This window comes from Pristiophorus japonicus, chromosome 16 (assembly GCF_044704955.1).
Source record: "Pristiophorus japonicus isolate sPriJap1 chromosome 16, sPriJap1.hap1, whole genome shotgun sequence".
NCBI lineage: Eukaryota > Metazoa > Chordata > Chondrichthyes > Pristiophoridae > Pristiophorus > Pristiophorus japonicus.
This window is the reverse complement of record NC_091992.1, coordinates 132,710,253-132,730,762: the sequence shown is the minus strand read 5'-3', so window position 1 is coordinate 132,730,762 and position 20,510 is coordinate 132,710,253. Positions and strand designations below refer to the sequence as shown.

Here is a 20,510-nt window from a genome sequence, read left to right as displayed (position 1 = left end):
ATTGGATAAATAATACTTGAAGTAGAAAAAAATTGTAAGGATAAGGGGAACGGGCAGGGGAATGAGACTAACTGGATCGCTCTTCGATAGAGCCGGCGCATACTTGATGGGCCGAATGGCCCCTTTCTGCACTGTATTATTCTATGATTCTATGGCACTTGTTTAAATTCCCAATCTCTGCCGAGTTAGCTGACCCCAGCCGGGGCACCAATAGGTGCAGTGTGATTCCCCCCGCCCAACATCTCCGGATTGGTAAAAGGGAAAAGCAATCAGCCAAGATTCCCGCCACCCGAATTTATAGGCAACAATCTCGGCCGGGGGGGAAGTTGGGTGGACACAGGGTCGGGCTGCGGTGAAGCGCCCCCTGCTGCCAGACACTGGGTGAAGAGCGACCATTTGATGAAGAGAAGAGTGTCCAGTCCCAAACAGTGCTTCGGGAAGAGGGGAGAAATCAGAGAGGGAAAAGACATAGAAACATAGAAACATAGAAAATAGGTGCAGGAGTAGGCCATTCGGCCCTTCTAGCCTGCACCGCCATTCAATGAGTTCATGACTGAACATTCAACTTCAGTACCCCATTCCTGCTTTCTCGCCATACCCCTTGATCCCCCTAGCAGTAAGGACCTCATCTAACTCCTTTTTGAATATATTTAGTGAATTGGCCTCAACAACTTTCTGTGGTAGAGAATTCCACAGGTTCACCACTCTCTGGGTGAAGAAGTTCCTCCGCATCTCGGTCCTAAATGGCTTACCCCTTATCCTTAGACTGTGACCCCTGGTTCTGGACTTCCCCAACATTGGGAACATTCTTCCTGCATCTAACCTGTCTAACCCCGTCAGAATTTTATATGTTTCTATGAGGTCCCCTCTCATTCTTCTGAACTCCAGTGAATACAAGCCCAGTTGATCCAGTCTTTCTTGATAGGTCAGTCCCGCCATCCCGGGAATCAGTCTGGTGAACCTTCGCTGCACTCCCTCAATAGCAAGAATGTCCTTCCTCAGGTTAGGAGACCAAAACTGTACACAATACTCCAGGTGTGGCCTCACCAATGCCCTGTACAACTGTAGCAACACCTCCCTGCCCCTGTACTCAAATCCCCTTGCTATGAAGGCCAACATGCCATTTGCTTTCTTAACCGCCTGCTGCACCTGCATGCCAACCTTCAATGACTGATGTACCATGACACCCAGGTCTCTTTGCACCTCCCCTTTTCCTAATCTGTCACCATTCAGATAATAGTCTGTCTCTCTGTTTTTACCACCAAAGTGGATAACCTCACATTTATCCACATTATACTTCATCTGCCATGCATTTGCCCACTCATCTAACCTATCCAAGTCGCTCTGCAGCCTCACAGCATCCTCCTCGCAGCTCACACTGCCACCCAACTTAGTGTCATCCGCAAATTTGGAGATACTACATTTAATCCCCTCATCTAAATCATTAATGTACAGTGTAAACAGCTGGGGCCCCAGCACAGAACCTTGCGGTACCCCACTAGTCACTGCCTGCCATTCTGAAAAGTACCCATTTACTCCTACTCTTTGCTTCCTGTCTGACAACCAGTTCTCAATCCATGTCAGTACACTACCCCCAATCCCATGTGCTCTAACTTTGCACATCAATCTCTTGTGTGGGACCTTGTCGAACGCCTTCTGAAAGTCCAAATATACCACATCAACTGGTTCTCCCTTATCCACTCTACTGGAAACATCCTCAAAAAATTCCAGAAGATTTGTCAAGCATGATTTCCCTTTCACAAATCCATGCTGACTTGGACCTATCATGTCACCTCTTTCCAAATGCACTGCTATGACATCCTTAATAATTGATTCCATCATTTTACCCACTACCGATGTCAGGCTGACCGGTCTATAATTCCCTGTTTTCTCTCTCCCTCCTTTTTTAAAAAGTGGGGTTACATTGGCTACCCTCCACTCCATAGGAACTGATCCAGAGTCAATGGAATGTTGGAAAATGACTGTCAACGCATCCACTATTTCCAAGGCCACTTCCTTAAGTACTCTGGGATGCAGTCCATCAGGCCCTGGGGATTTATCGGCCTTCAATCCCATCAATTTCCCCAACACAATTTCCCGGCTAATAAGGATTTCCCTCAGTTCCTCCTCCTTACTAGACCCCCCGACCCCTTTTATAACCGGAAGGTTGTTCGTGTCCTCCTTCGTGAATACCGAACCAAAGTACTTGTTCAATTGGTCCGCCATTTTTTTGTTCCCCGTTATGACTTCCCCTGATTCTGACTGCAGGGGACCTACGTTTGTCTTTACTAACCTTTTTCTCTTTACATATCTATAGAAACTTTTGCAATCCGTCTTAATGTTCCCTGCAAGCTTCTTCTCATACTCCATTTTCCCTGCCCTAATCAAACCCTTTGTCCTCCTCTGCTGAGTTCTAAATTTCTCCCAGTCCCCAGGTTCGCTGCTATTTCTGGCCAATTTGTATGCCACTTCCTTGGCTTTAATACTATCCCTGATTTCCCTTGATAGCCACGGTTGAGCCACCTTCCCTTTTTTATTTCTATGCCAGACAGGAATGTACAATTGTTGTAGTTCATCCATGCGGTCTCTAAATGTCTGCCATTGCCCATCCACAGTCAACCCCTTAAGTATCATTCGCCAATCCATCTCAGCCAATTCACGCCTCATACCTTCAAAGTTAGCCTTCTTTAAGTTCTGGACCATGGTCTCTGAATTAACTGTTTCATTCTCCATCCTAATGCAGAATTCCACCATATTATGGTCACTCTTCCCCAAGGGGCCTCGCACAACGAGATTGCTAATTAATCCTTTCTCATTACATAACACCCAGTCTAAGATGGCCTCCCCCCTAGTTGGTTCCTCGACATATTGGTCTAAAAAACCATCCCTTATGCACTCCAGAAAATCCTCCTCCACCGTATTGCTTCCAGTTTGGTTAGCCTAATCTATGTGCATATTAAAGTCACCCATTATAACTGCTGCACCTTTATTGCACGCACCCCTAATTTCCTGTTTGATGCCCTCCCCAACATCACTACTACTGTTTGGAGGTCTGTACACAACTCCCACTAACGTTTTTTGCCCTTTGGTGTTCTGCAGCTCTACCCATATAGATTCCACATCATCCAAGCTAATGTCCTTCCTAACTATTGCCTTAATCTCCTCCTTAACCAGCAATGCTACCCCACCTCCTTTTCCTTTTATTCTATCCTTCCTGAATGTTGAATACCCCTGGATGTTGAGTTCCCAGCCCTGCTCATCCTGGAGCCACGTCTCCGTAATCCCAATCACATCATATTTGTTAACATCTATTTGCACAGTTAATTCATCTGATGTCTGCAATTTACCAACAAATGTTGGCCCTTCATTTCAAAGAAAGTTACAATTGAATAATGAAAACATTTTTTTCGATAAAAGGGACACATTTGATACACAATTGATAATTACATTCCAATGACCTACCACAACAGCCACTCCTTCATGTACCAGTGATGATGACGCATACAGACTGGTCGAGTATTTTCCCACATACACAGTCGGCCTAAGAATGAAGAACCAGTCGTTACCAGAAATTCAGCACGACATCGGCAGCCTCTGTCTTGTGGTGCTTGCAAAGAGTGCACACAGTCTGCTAAAGGAGCACTTCATGGACTTTTCATTTTTAATTGTTAAACTATCCATAAACCATACCTTAGCTGCAAGGGAAGGGGCAACCCATTCACACAGCTCTGCTCGTGGATAATCAGCGACAAGGGCTCAAAACCAGCGACGACTGACTAGTCAGCAATTCTGCTGCCTTGGCATGAAGCTCAAGAGGAATTGTGGGGTACCATCCCTGGCCCCTCTGATGGGGCGCTGGATCAGCAGACTGTTGCAAAGTATTGACAGCACAGACACAGGCCATTTGGCCCAACAGGTCCGTGCCGGGGTTTATGCTCCACACGAGCCTCCTCCCACCCCTCTTCATCAAACTTCCATCAGCATATCCCTCTATTCCTTTACCCGCATGTGCTTATCTAGCTTACCCTCGAGTACCTAGCATTGAACTTTTAATTATTAAATCATTTAAATAAAGTACTTGTGTTTGTATAGCTCATTTAATTACTTTTTGAAATGTAGGGACTGTTGTCATTGTGGTCATAATGACAACCACTGTTTCCCAACAATACCGTGAGCAGCAATAACTGGTTAATTTTGATTTTTGGTGCTGCTTTTTGAGGGCGGCGTATTGGCCAGGACACTGGGAGATCTCTGCTCTTCTATGAGTAATGCCACAAGACCTTTAACATAGAATCATCATCATTATAGGCGGTCCCTCGTATCGAGGATGACTTGCTTCCAAGCCAAAAAGGGATGAGTTCACAGATGTTTCAATGAAGGACCTAACATTCCAGGTCCCGAACTACATAGTGACGGGTGGAAGATGGCTGTGCGTGGATTGTTTTAACATGTGGTGGTCATTGCACACCAGCCACCACACGGGCTTGACAGAGCTAGGTATTAGTCCAGTGGCAAGGGTTAACCCAAGACGACTGGAGACCAGCTCTGCTGCGCGGACCTAGTGCGCGCACATATCGCAGTGTGGACTGGGCCGTGCTGCCCCTGGGCCCTCACCTCTTCTGGGCTCCAATCACATTGTTCTGCAATCTCTCGCCGCTCCTGGTGTACCTGCCCACGCTCCAATCACAACCTGGGTTATGGTGACGTCCAATCCAGTCACCCTCTTCACAGCTGTGGCCCACAGAATCATACAACACAGGAGACCACCGTGCCTGTTCTGGCTCTTTGAAAGAGCTCTCCAATTCGCCCCACTCACCCCTGCTCTTTCCCCATTGCCCTGCAAAGTTTTCCTTTTCAAGTATATGAGCCAAATTAACATTTAAAGCAGCTTCTCGAGTCGTCTTCTTTCGTATGGGAGTAACAAAGCAACTCAAAATGTCAATATCTAAGTTGGATATCCAGGCCAAAGATTCTGGTCTAACAGCGTGGATATCTTGTAGGCTGCCTGAGAATTCCCTCTAAGGGCAGTGCTCAATGTGCTCCAGGGTCTGATTAGGAGCTCCACAGTCGCATGATGGGGAGACTTTAATCTCGAGTGACATTAGTTATTGGTCAATGGAACCCTGGTGAATCTTGACTTCTGTTGCACCAGAGTGTGCGGAATTATCACTTACATCTATTGTCGCAACATTCGCACGGGCAAAGTGGTTAAACAGTTATTACAATGTCAAACATGTAATCAGCCAACGTAGGGCTCCCAAACACATGGTTAATGCTGTTCATCATCCAAACCTACTGTTTGGTTAATTGTGTCAGTTCTCTGTAGGCCTCGAGGTGGAGTTCTTTACAGAAGCAGCACGTTATCTTAAAGCAAAGGTGAAGTATTTTCTCTTGCCCCACGAGAAGCATTCTCTCCCCATTCCCAGGTTGCACTGGTACTAGAGCATTGCTCCGTGCTGAGTACAGGCATGCTGTCACGGCAGGAAGCAGTGGCACAAAAGGGAGGTGCTCGGATGCAAGGGGTGTTGCTGGTGGGTGGGGGAGCGGGAAGGAGACGAGATTGGATGCAAGTTTAAAGAGATATTTAAATTTAGACCCAAGATATTGTTTACCTCTCACAATTTTAATACATTTTTGACACAGCCAATGCACCCCAGTTTAACATTTACATTGCTACACTACAGGACTACTGACCATTTTTATAGTGCTCGGCAGTACTTACTAGTTTAACAAACACGATACCGTACTTACATCAGCTTTTGTTTGGTCTCTGCCTCTTTAGGAAAAGGGTATTTCCACTTTGTGATGCGGCCGACCTCTCCGGACATGAACGTGAGATAGCGGAGGGTCTCAATGCCAACATTGGTGTGCATCACTTTCCTCAGTCCTTCCCGCTGCCAGATGTACATAGCCACCACTGGTGACACATAGTTCTGAATCCAGAGAATGTCTCCCGATTCACTGTCCACCGTCACCACCAGGCCATCTCCATTCGACACAAAGTGGAGCATTTCTGTAAGTGGAAGGTTAGATGTTATACCTAAATAATGTTTCATTGCACCAAAAGTGCAGTGGGCAACTCCTCCTACTGACATTATCAGGGCACAATGGAGCTACACAAAAATGGTACTTTACATCAGGAACAGAGTGTTTTTGGTCTCAATTTTCCCTAGTGATTTGCACTGTTTTTTTGGAGCAGGCTGCTTTTTTTGCCCCAAGTTAAAAAACCAGTTTCCCCAATCAATTTGCACCAGCATAACTCAATTAGTTACGATGTTTTTAGGTTAGTATTTTTTTCAGCCAAAGAGGGCGTAACCTGAGCGAGAGGGAGAGGGAGCGAGATGCCATTTTGGGATGTCGGGCGGGGGAGCGGACCGGCAGGTAAGTTGCTGCAATATATCTTAATTGTTTTTAAGTTGATGCAATGTGTTTTAATGTGTTGGGAGCTGGCTGTATGTTTCACTTTGCAGCCTCAACTTGCATTGTGTCCCTGGTTACCATGGCAACCCAATCTTTTTGGCGCAGATCAAGGCTCCACCCCCAAAACTAAAGGACCGATTAGGCTGCGCCAAAATGGAGAAATCCAATGGGGAAACTTGGAACTTTTTTTTTGGCGTACTTAAGCCCCAAAAAATAGGGGCGTAGTTCTTCAAGTACGCCAAAAAAGCGCTTTGGGGAAAATTGAGCCCTTTGAGTAGGAGGCTGGATACAAGTGTCAAAACCAGCAGCTATGATTACTCAGAATTGTGATATCCCCCCCACCCCCGTTTACCCGCCCACCCCAACAGCACAAACAAGTCAAACGCCTCCTCCCTGCTCTGTCCCCTCCCACTTTCTCAACTGCCCTCCTCCCCCACACTGCAGGATTAGTACAGACCGATGTCCGATTGATGCAAAAAAAAAAGTCTGCATGTTTGGTCAAAATCCACCATTTAGGGAGCGACTATTTCCAGTACCCCCAGGCTCAGGAGGTTTAAAGAGCTGAAGTTGAAATTGCCATGCGAGCAAGAAGAGAACATATGAACTGTCAGGGGCCTCACCGAGGATAAAAGGAGTTTGTCAGGCAGTGGTAGCGAGAGAATGAGGTCAGTAGCAATGCACATAGAGTACAGCCGCCTATTGGTTATGGCACTGGACAAGCAAGCCAGAGATTGAGTGCGCTGATCGCTCCACGGAAAGCTGGGAAACTGAATTCAATAAATCGGGTCATTTCTGGGCCAGCACCATAAAATGGTAGTTTGTCATTAACAACCCAAACAGTTCACCAATGTCCTTCAGGGAAGGGAACCTTAGGATATGTTGTACTGTTCTTCTTAAATAGAAAAAACATACGTGCGCACGCAAATAATTTGTGAATTCAGTAATCTAAAGAATGAACTAAGCTTACCTGGTCTGGCCTACACGTGATTCCAGTCCCACACTGTGTGGTCAACTCTTAATTCCCTCAAGGCAACTAGGAATGGCAATAAATGTGGCTTGCCAGTGTGCCTCACAACCAAAGAACAAAGTTTTAAAAATTAAAAAGCTAAAATGACCAAACTATAGAGCGATACTTGAATAGTTCTGCCCATCAGTAAAATGGTCCATTTAGTTGCAACTTCAGCGCAGAAGTGACCACGTGACTGTGTAGTTCTATTCTACCCGTTGTTGCCAGGCAACATTCTCAACATGCACCAGCAATTGCCTCTGCAGAGATAGTAGAACAAGCAGCTGTTCAACTCAGCCGTTCTTACTGTATTCAGTGTCCTCATCGGGTAGGGTGGAAGAGTAATCGAAGTAGGTGGCGTTCCAGCGCAGCTCCCGATTCTTCGTGTCGTACATGGTGATGGTGTACTCTGAAAACAGACGGGTGGGTCAGCACGCAGGGACCACAAAGGAACAGGTGCTGAAGGATACGTGGGTGCTAGTTATACTGTCACTGGCATTGCATGCAACTGCATTCTGCCTCGGTCTGTGGCTGAGTTTCATTGATACAGACTGAACCAAACTGGACGAGAGAGAGTGCCAGAATGACAGGTTTCCAATGCATCTCCGGATTTTTCTGCCATGCCACAAGATGACATTCCCAATTTCAAAATTACACACTTTTGCTCTCCATCCTGCCCATCACACATTTCCTTTTCCTCATCAATTTCCTCCCCCTGCCCCCCCCCACCAACACCCCCCACCCCCCGACTCCTCAGTGCTCCATATTACTGGTCCAGGTCCCAGCTACCCTCCAGTACCTGCCCCAAGTGGCTCACATTCATAAGTGAGCCTTGACTGGGAGTTTTGGTCCCGATTCCTTTGCGGTTGTAGGGCTGGGAATCACCCTGTCCAGGTATGCTTTCCATCAGGTTCCTGACTGATTTCCTCCTCCCTCACCCAGGGGTTCCGAGGTCGATTAGTGCACCCTGACCTCTACCCTGCGTTGGGATCTGCTAACTCAGGACTCGTCAGGCAACTTCCTGTAGCTCAGCAGTTGCAGAAACCTGCCGAGCCACTAGGGGGAGCCAGTCACCCATTTTAAATACAATTAGACCAAAACAAACCAACACAAGCTTACACATCACTCAAGCTGTTGCAGTCCTTGGCTGTTGCTTCGCCAACATAATGCAGTGCTCATTTATGAAAAAGTATCTTTATGAATTTAAAGATTAGTATTTTAAATGGATTGAAAGGTGATATCTAAACTCTTCCTGGATTTCCCCACCTTGGCTGTGCTACTCTGATGGCGGACGCAAGCCTGATAACCGAATGAAGCCTTAAAACCCCTGGTGCAGTATCTAACAAACTGCTGTTATACAGAAAAAGCAGGCACTTTGTTGAGCACAACAAAACTGAGGGAAGAGGGCAATGCTCAGAGCCAAAGCCTCAATCGTTTTGTTTAGCTCCCAAACGGAGCCATTCTAAGCAGAGGCTGCGCTGTCTCCCTGAATGGAGGGGATAGTCAGAGCTCGGCTGGCACAAAGTGGCCATTAGTGGGAGCTCAGGAGCTGGCTCGGCAATGGGCTGGATAGACCACAGCAGATATAAATATAAAAACAAACAAATTCCGGACTTATTGCTCAATGGTTCTCTCGGTAAACTAGAGTGTGCAGCTTTCTAGGTTTGAGCCCCAGTGTGTGCTAAATCAGCTGGGATAGCGGGGGAAGTTTCTAGAATGGCCCTCACTACCAACTTGAGACAACTGGGGGGAACGTAACCAGGGTAACATAAGAAATAGGAGCAGGAGTAGGCCATACAGCCCCTCGAGCCCTCTCGTCCATTTAATAAGATCATGGCTGATCTGATCATGGACTCAGCTCCACTTCCCCGCCCGCTCCCCATAACCCCTTATCATTTAAGAAACTGTCTATTTGTGTCTTAAATTTATTCAATGTCCCAGCTTCCACAGCTCTGAGGCAGCGAATTCCACAGATTTACAACCCTCAGAGAAGAAATTTCTCCTCATCTCTGTTTTAAATGAGCAGTCCCTTATTCTAAGATTATGCCCTCTAGTTCTAGTCTCCCCTATCAGTGGAAACATCCTCTCTGCATCCACTTTGTCAAGCTCCCTCATATTCTTATATGTTTCGATAAGATCACTTCTCATTCTTCTGAATTCCAATGAGTAGAGGCCCAACCTACTCAACCTTTCCTCATAAGTCAACCCCCTCATCTCTGGAATCAACCTTATGAACTTTCTCTGAACTGCCTCCACAGCAAATATATCCTTTCGTAAATATGGAAACAAAATTGCATGCAGTATTCCAGATGTGGCCTCACCAATACCCTTATAACTCTAGCAAGACTTCCCTGCTTTTATACTCCATCCCCTTTGCAATAAAGGCCAAGATTCCATTGGCCTTCCTGATCACTTGCTGTACCTGCATACTAACCTTTTGTGTTTCATGCACAAGTACCTCCAGATCCCGCTGTACTGCGGCACTTGACAATCTTTCTCCATTTAAATAATAACTTGCTCTTTGATTTTTTTCTGCCAAAGTGCATGACCTCACACTTTCCAACATTTTACTCCACCTGCAAAATGCAGCAGGCCAATGTGAAAGTGCATGTGAATGGGCGTTAGTTGGAGCCAGAGTCAGGTTGGTTTTCAATAATCCCCATTATCAAATTTTCCTCAGGATTCACAGTCCAGACTGGCTCAGGACATGATGCTACTTGGCTGAGGTACTTTAGGGCAGCTACTGTCCATGAAAGTGCACCCTGTTGGCAGTTATGAGCTGCAGGATTAAAGGAACAGGAGGGGAAAATAAGAATCAAAAACCTCCCCATTTCCCCTCGCTTTCCTCTTCTTCCTTAAAAACTGGTTTCTTCCTGGGAACAGTTGATAGGGTCATTATTATAGGCAGTTCCTTGAAACGAGGATGACTTATTCCACGCTAAAAAAAAAGGATGAGTTTACAGGTGTCTTGAATAAAGAAGCCGAACTACATCCTGAAGGGTGGAAGATGCCTGCGCGTGGATTTTTATTTATTTTTTTTTAAACGTGGGGTGACCGTTGCACACCAGCCACCACACGGACTTGACAGAGCGAGGTCTTGGTCCAGTGGCAAGGATTACCCAAGACGACTGGAGACCTGCTCTGATGCACAGACCTAGTGCTGCACACATATCGCAGTGTGGGCTGGGCCCGTGCTGCCCCTGAACTCACGCCTCCCCTGCGCCCCCAGTGACATCTCTATTGACAGTGGTATTTCTTGTCTTGATGTTGCAGGATCTTGCTTTGAAACGTTACCCCAGGCTCCTTTTGCTACTAAAAATAACCTGAAACTTTCTAAATTGACACCCAAGTCAGCAAGAGCCACCCGAGAGAGACGGAGCTCATCCTGGGATCCTGCCACTCAGCGTCCTTCTGATGTAAATTGTTGGGCCTCCCCGACTTGAGCTCCTGCTCTGAGTCACAGCCTCTACCTCCACTGGATTATTCCCAAATGGTTCTGGAACCTGCTGCTACCAACACACCAAAATTAAAAGAAAAAAAATGTCACATTAAATTGTAAATATGTTACTACCCGTTTCATAGCTATCACTAGTAACTTAAACAGGGCAGTCCACGGGACAGCATCTTGCACTATGCTCTCCTAGGCTCAACTACGAACAAAGCAGGAGGCAAAGTTGAATGGCATGTCATTACCGCCATCCCAAAACCATTTCCTCAGATATTCCCATCAGGGGCACATCAGTGCCAATGATATTCGAGAGGGGAACTGAATCTAAAGTGGCCAAGCTGGTTGCAGTGACCAGGCTGTGCAGGGTTTAATGTTTTAGTGATGCCTTATTAGCCCAGAGAAAATGAATTTTGCAGATACTTACAATCGGAAATCGCCAGGGATCTAACTACTTGCTCAGGTTGGCTTGGGGTGCAACAGTTGGAACTTTGCATATATTTAAATTCAGTTCTACCAAATTATCATTTTGTTCAGAATACTGATAAACCCAAAGTGTAAAACAAACCTGGTCACAGACATCGGCAAATTATCCCAGGGGCTATTTATGACACTGCAGTTTTTAGTACATGCACACAGGACATAGACAACATAGAACCACTGCAGCATTTTACCTGTGCGTCCAAGGTATAAGAGAGGTGTTGATGGACACATGCTCTCCGCAAAGGAAGCTGTTAATGTCTGCTGCTTAACTCCAGTCATTGGGTCCACAACATACCAGATATCCTGCTTCTTCCCTAAGGAAACACAAAATAAAATTGCCTTCCAATAAATCGTTACCATGTTACTGAAGAAATTACCAACCTACTCTTCATGAGGCACACTAGGGGCCTCCAGATACACCAACTTCCCAGGGAGGACTTCAACCTCAGAACCTGGTTCGAAGCCTTCCATTTCTTGCACATTTCATTCCAGGTAAAAAGCAGGCTAAATGTCACATGATTGCAGAAACCTCTGAACTAGTCCCATTGAAACAGTACCGTTCTATAAATAATCCCCCTTAAGGAACACTAAGTAAAATAATAGTTATTACTCACCAGCTCCTCATTCAAATTTATTCGTCAAATGCACCTCCTGCAACCCCTATTTGCAAGACACAGTTCAAGTTGCAGGTGGCGAATATGAAAATACTTCTCAGTGTCTGGTTTTGAACCCAACCTCTTAATCTCAAGATCTGCAATCCACTTTAATGAGTCCACAAATAAAGAACTTATTGTACTTGTTCCAATCAGATCTTTAACTATTTAAAGAACAGCGATTACCTAAACCTTTGCCCACGCCAAGGGCTTTCTAGAAACAGAGTGGCTAGAATAAAAAGGTTTGAAAGATGGATCTCGGATTAACCTCAGGATAACTGACTGGCAGTGGCTCGGCCAAATCAAACGCCAATTATGTTCTGGAAATGTTATTTCAAAATTTGTTTCCAGACATATGATTTAGCGGTCACTCCTTCGATAAAATAAGTATCTTACCCCCCACAATTACCAAATACTATCCGATGGAAAAGATTTCCTGCTATTTTATGTACCTCATCATACTACTACCCTCACAGTTTGCTAGTTACCTACACAGACAGAACAGACATGGATCGAAGTGTACTCAGCAGCACCACTATGGACTCACGCTGCATCAATTTATAACCAAGCGACACAGTGCAACAGCAGCGATGGCAAGCGTAGCTGCTCAACTACAGCAGCCTCGTCCAATTCTAAAATTTCTCCAATTGGAAATCAGACTTGCTGGCCCTTCGGTTTCTCATTTATTACCCAACCTTCCTTCCTCTTTTCCCCCCTCCCCCAAAAGCATAAGGGGGTCATGTGATCTGATCCCAAGTCACTAGAAAGCACGACTGGGTTCCTCATTTCTACTCCTTCCTGCTGTGGAAGTATATTTCCAAAATAACCCAGCTGAGAATGGAAACTCGCTATATGGGAAACCATCAGGACAAGTACACCAATGTGGATGAACTACAACAATTGTACATCCCTGTCTGGAGTAAAAATAAAAAGAGGAAGGTGGCTCATCTGTGGCTAACAAGAGAAATTAGGGATAGTGTTAAATCCAAGGAAGAGGCATATAAATTGGCCAAAAAAAGCAGCAAACCTGAGGACTGGGAGAAATTTAGAATCCAGAGGAGGACTAAGGATTTAGTTAGGAGGGGGAGAATAGAGTACGAGAGTAAGCTTGCAGTGAACATAAAAATTGACTGCAAAAGCATCTATAGATATGTGAAGAGAAAAAGATTAGTGAAGACTAATGTAGGTCCCTTGCAGTCAGAATCAGATGAAATCATAACGGGGAACAAAGAAATGGCAGACCAATTGAACAAATACTTTGGTTCTGTCTTCACTAAGGAAGACACGAATAATAATAGGGGACAGAGGGTCCAGCGAAAAGGAGGAACTGAAGGAAATCCTTTTTAGTCAGGAAATTGTGTTAGGGAAATTGATGGGATTGAAGGCCGATAAATCCCCAAGGCCTGATAGTCTGCATCCCAAAGTACTTAAGGAAGTGGCTCTAGAAATAGTGGATGCATTGGTGGTCATTTTCCAACTTTCTATAGATTCTGGATCAGTTCCTATGGATTGGAGGGTAGCTAATTTAACTCCACTTTTTAAAAAAGGAGGGAGAGAGAAAACAGGGAATTATAGACCGGTTAGCCTGACATCGGTAGTGGGAAAAATGTTGGACTCAATTATTAAAGTTGTAATAGCAATGCATTTGGAAAGCAGTGACAGGATCAGTCCAAGCCAGCATGGATTTATGAAAGGGAAATCATGCTTGACAAATCTTCTAGAATTCTTTTAAGGATGTAACTAATAGAGTGGACAAGGGGGAACTAGTAGATGTGGTGTTTTTGGACTTTCAGAAGGCTTTTGATAAGGTCCCACACAAGAGATTAGTGTGCAAAATTAAAGCACATGGTACTGGGGGTAACGTACTGACGTGGATAGAGAACTGATTGGCAGACTGGAAGCAAAGAGTGGGAATAAACGGGTCCTTTTCAGAATGGCAAGCAGTGACTAGTGGGGTGCCGCAGGGCTCAGTGCTGGGACCCCAGCTCTTTACAATATATATTAATGATTTAGACGAAGGAATTGAACGTAATATCTCCAAGTTTGCAGATGACACTTAGCTGGGTGGCAGTGTGAGCTGTGAGAAGGATGCTAAGAGGCTACAGGGTGACTTGGACAGGTTAGATGAGTGGGCAAATGCATGGCAGATTCAGTATAATGTGGATAAATGTGAGGTTATCCACTTTGGTGGCAAAAACAGGAAGACAAAATATTACCTGAATGGTGACAGATTAGGAAAAGGGGAGGTGCAATGAGACCTGGGTGTCATGGTACATCAGTCAGTCATTGAAAGTTGGCATGCAGGTACAACAGGTGGTGAAGGCGGCAAATGGTATGTTGGTCTTCATAGCTAGGGGATTTGAGTATAGGAGCAGGGAGGTCTTATTGCAGTTATACAGGGCCTTGGTGAGGTCACCTTGAATATTGTGTACAGTTTTGATCTCCTAATCTGAAGTAAGACATTCTTGCTATTGTGGGAGTGCAGCAAAGGTTCACCAGACTGATTCCCGGGATGGCAGGCCTGACATATGCAGAAAGACTGGATCGTCTAGGTTTATATTGACTGGAATTTAGAAGAATGAGAGGGGATCTCATAGAAACATATAAAATTCTGACGGGACTGGACAGGTTAGATGCAGGAAGAATGTCCCCGATGTTGGGGAAGTCCAGAACCAGGGGTCACGGTCTAAGGATAAGGGGTAAGCCATTTAGGACTGAGATGAGGAGAAACTTCTGCACTCAGAGAGTTGTGAACCTGTGGAATTCTCTACCACAGAAAGTTGTTGAGGCCAGTTCGTCAGATATATTTGAAAGGGAGTTAGATGTGACCCTTATGGCTAAAGGGATCAAGGGGTATGGAGAGAAAGCAGGAATAGGGCTCTGAAGTTGCATGTTCAGCCATGAACTCATTGAATGGTGGTGCAGGTTCGAAGGGCCGAATGGCCTACTCCTGCACCTACTTTCTATGCTTCTATGTGCTGCGTATTGGACTGCAACATCACACAGCTAAATGCTGTACTGAAACATTAAGCTTTAACCATCAGATTGGAGTTGATTTGAACTTTACTCATCTGCAAACATGAAGGAACATACTGCAAGCATTTCCTCCCTCCAGCAAAAACAAGAAGTGATGGAGCATTTCTTGCTGAAGTCTTTTCTTCCCCGCCCAACACAGCTACATATTTTATAACTAATTCATTCTTGGATACGAATAGCTGGAATCTAAACCTAATTAAATAGGCAGTACTGTACTGCAAGACTGGAAGTTCACTCACCCATGTACAGTGTGCCATCGGAACTTCGGCAAGGCGATGCCTGAACCAATTCAGGGATTGTGAACGGAAGTTTCTGTGAAAGAGAACTGATGGTTTCAGTATAGATATAGAAATTAAAAACATATTTTGTGGGCGGGCAATACTGGAACTGAAAGAGGTGCATCCACAAAAAACTCTGCACTAAAACCGAGCAACAGAAGATTACATTCATCCTGAAGTCAGACCTCTACAAAATCTTTCATTGAAATCGGAGCTCGCAATAAACAAGAGGGCTGATCTGGAAAAGTAAGACCCCATCAGCATGAAGTGGCACCTGGACCCACCACCATAATTCGCAAGGCCACAGCTTTAATGAGTGAATATATTGAAAAATAAAAAAGTACAAGTTTTCTGTCGAGCTCCCAATCAACAAACAGAGCAGCTCTACATAATGGGAGTGGAAATGATGGAACACCAAGTGCGGATTGTAGCAGACCCTTTGCACGCACACACACCATGCCCCAGGACTGTGTTCTTCACTTGTTTGGGAGCGAGCGCTCTTCCTGATGAGATCAGTTTTCCTGGTTCACCTCACCGAGAGTAGAGGCCTCTGGCTTGGTATATAGAGCTATCAAGGAGTGCAAGAAAGCAGCTTTCAATATGGACCGCAATATCTCAACAGGTCAGGCTGAAATACTGCACTATCTAAATATTCCCATTCCGGACACGTGATCCTGGGTTGAGATGGTCCATTTTCAAACTTATTTGATCCCAGAATCTTTATTCTAGTCGTCTTTTATACTGAAACTTTTATACAAGAGCTCTCTGCTATTTTTTTCGAAGGAGATGTCTGGCAGACATTTCAGAGTTGGACACACGAATTGGCAATCTCAGAGAGACCAAGGGATAGCTGGTTTGGGAAATGAAAATGCCACATTGAAGCAGTAGATGCTCTTCTGATGTTGGGGCAAAGGCAATTGTTGAGGAATTACACAGAATATACAGCATGGAAAGAGGCCATTCGGCCCACCTGACCCGAGAGTGCTTGATGCGTCATCAAGCATCATCACTCACCTTGGGCACAAAGTTTACAAAAAAAGTCATGAAAAAACAATAATTAGTAGCTAGCTTATTGGGTTTAAAAGTATTTAGCAATCACGCCAGATTTTAAAAACATGTTTTTGAATGGACGCAGTCTAAATCTAACAGGTTGAACTACATGAGCATTAACTTACAGTCAGTCCTTCATTGTTTTTGCCTCCCAGCGTATACAGGCTGCCATCATTAGGATCGGGAAGAAATGCTGGTCTGCAAAGAATAAACAAACAACTTATTGGCAACAGCGCTTCTAATTATAGAGGATGATGAACTACCAACCTCAGCGGAGTCATTTATCTGCACAGTGCAGAGACTGACAGGTTGCAACATCCAGGTGCTGCAAATGTAAAGCCAACTGGATTACACATTGCTGAGGCTGTGCTTGCAGTTAAGAGATGCCAATACTTCCCCATTTAGCAATTTTGAAGGAACTAGCACAGCACAAAGAAAATGCTATGATGGAACAACATGGGAGTAACAAAACTGCACACTCCATTATTATTCATATGGAAGTTTGGAATGAAGTCAAACCTCTCTGGCAGACTCTGTAATCCAGTACCTGAGCCAAATAGGTCTACAGAACTCCAAACTTTGCACTGGTAATTTGAGCAGCCATTTTAGGTAGTTAAACTCCAGCAGTATCCATGAAGGGGCCCTAAAGTCTTGGCTGTGACCTGTGCCCCAATTCTCTGGCATTAGTTAAGTTAAGTGCTCTTTGGGTGAACAGAGTATTTGCATTCTACTGCGAAAACAGAAATTCTACAAGCAAATTTATCAGTAGATTGGTTCTGAGACTCAAACATGTTGTTAGGTTCCCAACTGTACTTGGCTGACCAAAGAAAAAATACACAAACTTAACAATGCTTGTAGAAGGGATTGTGTTCAACAGAAATCGAACAGTAGTGACACTGGGATTTACTGCACTGAATATTACAGATAAATGTTAGCTTGCATACACTACAATGAACAATGCAATTCAAATAATCACACAGCAGAGAACACAGGAGAGAAGGATTAAACAGGGTCATAAGCAGGTCAGAGGGATAGGATTTTTAGAAGACTTTTGTAGACAGGGGTATAGCAGCACAGTGCTCATGCTACTGGAGTAGTAATCCAGAGAGAATTTTGATTCTGTTTTTACAAATCTGGAAATTTAAAAAAGGCTCGTTATCGGTTAAAGTGACCATGAAGCTGTTGGATTGTTGTAATGTCCTTTAAGGAAGGAAGCCTGACATTCTATATGTGGCTCCAGTCCCACAGCCCTCTGAAGTGGACCAGCAAGCCACCCAGTTGTATCAAAACTGCTACAAACACAGGCTGCGGCGGGCAAGAAGGAGGCCCACCATCACCTTCTCAGGGCAACTAATGCTGGCCTTGCCAGTGACACCCACATCCCAATAAATAAAGTGGCTGTGGGACAGAATTTCAGTGCAGAACATAGTGGCTAGAAGACATGCATTTAAAAGAATGACTTTGGATGTTAGAGTGGGGGGTGGTGGTAATCCAGAGTCAGAGGAGCAGTGTGCATGGGATGGGTAGTGCAACTGGAGAACATGAAGGGATCGCAAAGTGAGGGTAGGAACCCTTAATTCCATATCCGGGGGGGGGGGGGGAGCTGGGCAAGGACAATGGGGAGCAGGACTTTGTGATGGAGGAGAAATAGAGCCATAGATTTCTAGATCAATTTAAGTTTATGATGGGCAGAACAGGAGAGGATGGTGAGGACAACATTCTAGGAAAGTGTCTACAGAGGAGGATCCAAAAGGTATTTGGGAAGCAACGCTAGTCTCCAATAGAATAACGATTCACAATTCCAGCTCTCAATCCTTTACACATATGCTGCTCTGTGCCCTTTACATTAGATGTGAACAGATGTATAGCGACACTAGAAACTTACTCGGTGAGATGCATGGGCACTTGAAGCACAGGATCTGTACAAGACAAAAGGAAAAGTTAGCAAGTCTATAATCACAGGTTTAACCAAATGGAAATGCGACAGTGTAAATTATGAATCCATCTAGAAATTCCATCATTTCGGATACTGAAACAGATATTTTTTGAATTTTACGAGTTACAAAGCCATAGATCCCTTACTCAAACCCAAGGTCCTAGGCTGTACAAGTACATGCTAGCAAACAGGCAGCCACTTTACATTTGGCAAAAAAAATGTACAAAGTACTAGTGCTCCATGGACAAAATGGCAATTGTCTTTGCTTGTGTTCATTTGGAGCAGCACTCTAGCCTCCAGGGCAGACATTGTGGGTTCAAATCCCGTATCAGTGCACTATGGAGGGGTCGCTGCATTGTCAGAAACAACGTAGGGCACAGACCCAGGTTTCCTGGTTTTATAGTTCAGATGCTAATGATCCCATGGCCAACTCTAATATCCTGGCCAACATTTGTCCCCCAACCAAAGACAGATTAACTACTCATTCAACTCAATACCATGTGACGTGACTGTGCAGAACCTGTTCACTATTCTTCTCTCATCCAATACCGTCCAACAACAGACTGACTGACCATTCATCTCCTGACTGTTGGTAGAACATTACTGGTGCAGAATGGTCACCACATCTGGTATGTTGGCTTGGCAGGCATGATATACAGGCAAGTATTATTTATTATAATTGCTGCCCATTTGAGGTATTGTGAAGTCAAGGAGCTGGGGGTTGGGGGAAGGCAGGTAAACACAAAACACTATGGTTTTCTCAAAGTGGAGTGCATCACAGTATAGCTTAAAAGGGCAAAGAAACAAAATGATTTGTAATTGTACTTCAATAATTGATGCACTGGAATTCAGAGATATAATGAAAACACCAAGGACATGTTTATAGAATCATAGAAATGTATGGCACAGAAAGGCCATTCGGCCCATTGTTTCTGTGCCGACAATAATCTCTCCCCATCGAGGAACTGAAGCCCAGTCTCCCAGATGACAGGCAGGGATACGAAACTAACACCGAACTTATGCAGATGCAACCAAGAGATAATGATATCGATTAGCGGGATAAATGAAACATTTCCTCCTCAAGAGCCAACTAAATATAAAGTGCAGTTGGTTTGAAGACCACAGTGAGCTCAACATATTGTGATCTGAATAGAAAGACTGTGTTAGGGTGCAGGCTAGGCACTCAAAAGATTGGATCCCAGAGTAGCAAGTTCTCAGACATGTTTGGTCCTTGGGTCTGGAGGGGGAAATAGAGTTAGAGTTTATTGGGTGGTTGTCAAGCTATGAATATAGTACAACCATCAAATACCGTATTTAAATGTTCCCCAAGTTCACACACAAGGATTGTTAAGTGTTTTGAATTCTTCACTGAAACACTACCAATTCGGGCTTAAATTTGCCTGACACCAATTAAAATACAAAACCCAAACTGGTTTTACACCTATGTCATGCCTCGGGCGTGAGGACAAAATGGTGTTTTGTTTATTAAATGGGTCACTCCTTGGCTTCTTTGAGACACATTTTTGACTTCTGTAAATGAAAAACTGCTTTTGCACTCCAGCCTGGTTATTGGTGCTAACTGCACAGCCACATATACCAGCAGACAACCTGGACACCCGATAAACTGGTTACTGTGAGGACTGTTACTTTGCACACACACACACAAACTGGATGTGACAACTTGGCCAGCACACGTCACATGACGATAAAAGCAACATTGCTGTTACGCTGCAACATCACTCGCAGTTAACTCAGCGTGTGGTCAGAGCAGCAGGTTGACTGAGCCAGCAGCTGTCAGGAACAATCAGTACAAAAATGGCCCCCAAGTGCCAACAGTCATGGTGGTGGTTGGGGAGGGGGGGGGGGGGGAAATCAGACAAGTCTATCATGATGGTGTCACCAGCTGAGCAAAATCTGCACTATGGAGCCAGTGGCTGGACAATATAACAGCAGCTTGGAAGATTGGTCCCGTAAATTTGCAACACAAGCTAACTCTAGAGCCAAGCTAGCTGCTTTACTGAGTCACTGGCACACAGCGCCGAACATTAATCCACAACACTCAACACCATTACACTTAGGTCAGTTTTTTGGAAAGTTCCAAAGTAAAAACAACCTCAAGAGATCTTTGTACCACTGACTAGGGACAGCCTATCTTTTATATTTGTGGACCATATAGATGTGTACCAAGGGCTCCAGGGCCTAT

General features: G+C 44.7%; 1 protein-coding gene across 3 annotated transcripts in view; it reads right to left on the bottom strand.

Annotated features, from left to right (window-relative positions):
- Positions 1-20,510, bottom strand: part of ern1 (endoplasmic reticulum to nucleus signaling 1) — a 120,210-nt gene that overhangs the window by 63,610 nt on the left and 36,090 nt on the right. For all 3 annotated transcript variants that reach the window (XR_011587322.1, XR_011587323.1, XM_070857909.1), the window contains exons 3-9: positions 18,257-18,290; positions 16,497-16,569; positions 15,283-15,355; positions 11,546-11,668; positions 7,734-7,835; positions 5,752-6,013; positions 3,463-3,541 (exon numbers count right to left, since the gene is read on the bottom strand). Coding sequence is in view for 1 of the 3 variants with exons in the window: in XM_070857909.1 (XP_070714010.1) it covers positions 3,463-3,541; positions 5,752-6,013; positions 7,734-7,835; positions 11,546-11,668; positions 15,283-15,355; positions 16,497-16,569; positions 18,257-18,290 (746 nt within the window). In the remaining 2 variants the exon portion in view is untranslated. The remainder of the gene's footprint in view (positions 1-3,462; positions 3,542-5,751; positions 6,014-7,733; positions 7,836-11,545; positions 11,669-15,282; positions 15,356-16,496; positions 16,570-18,256; positions 18,291-20,510) is intronic.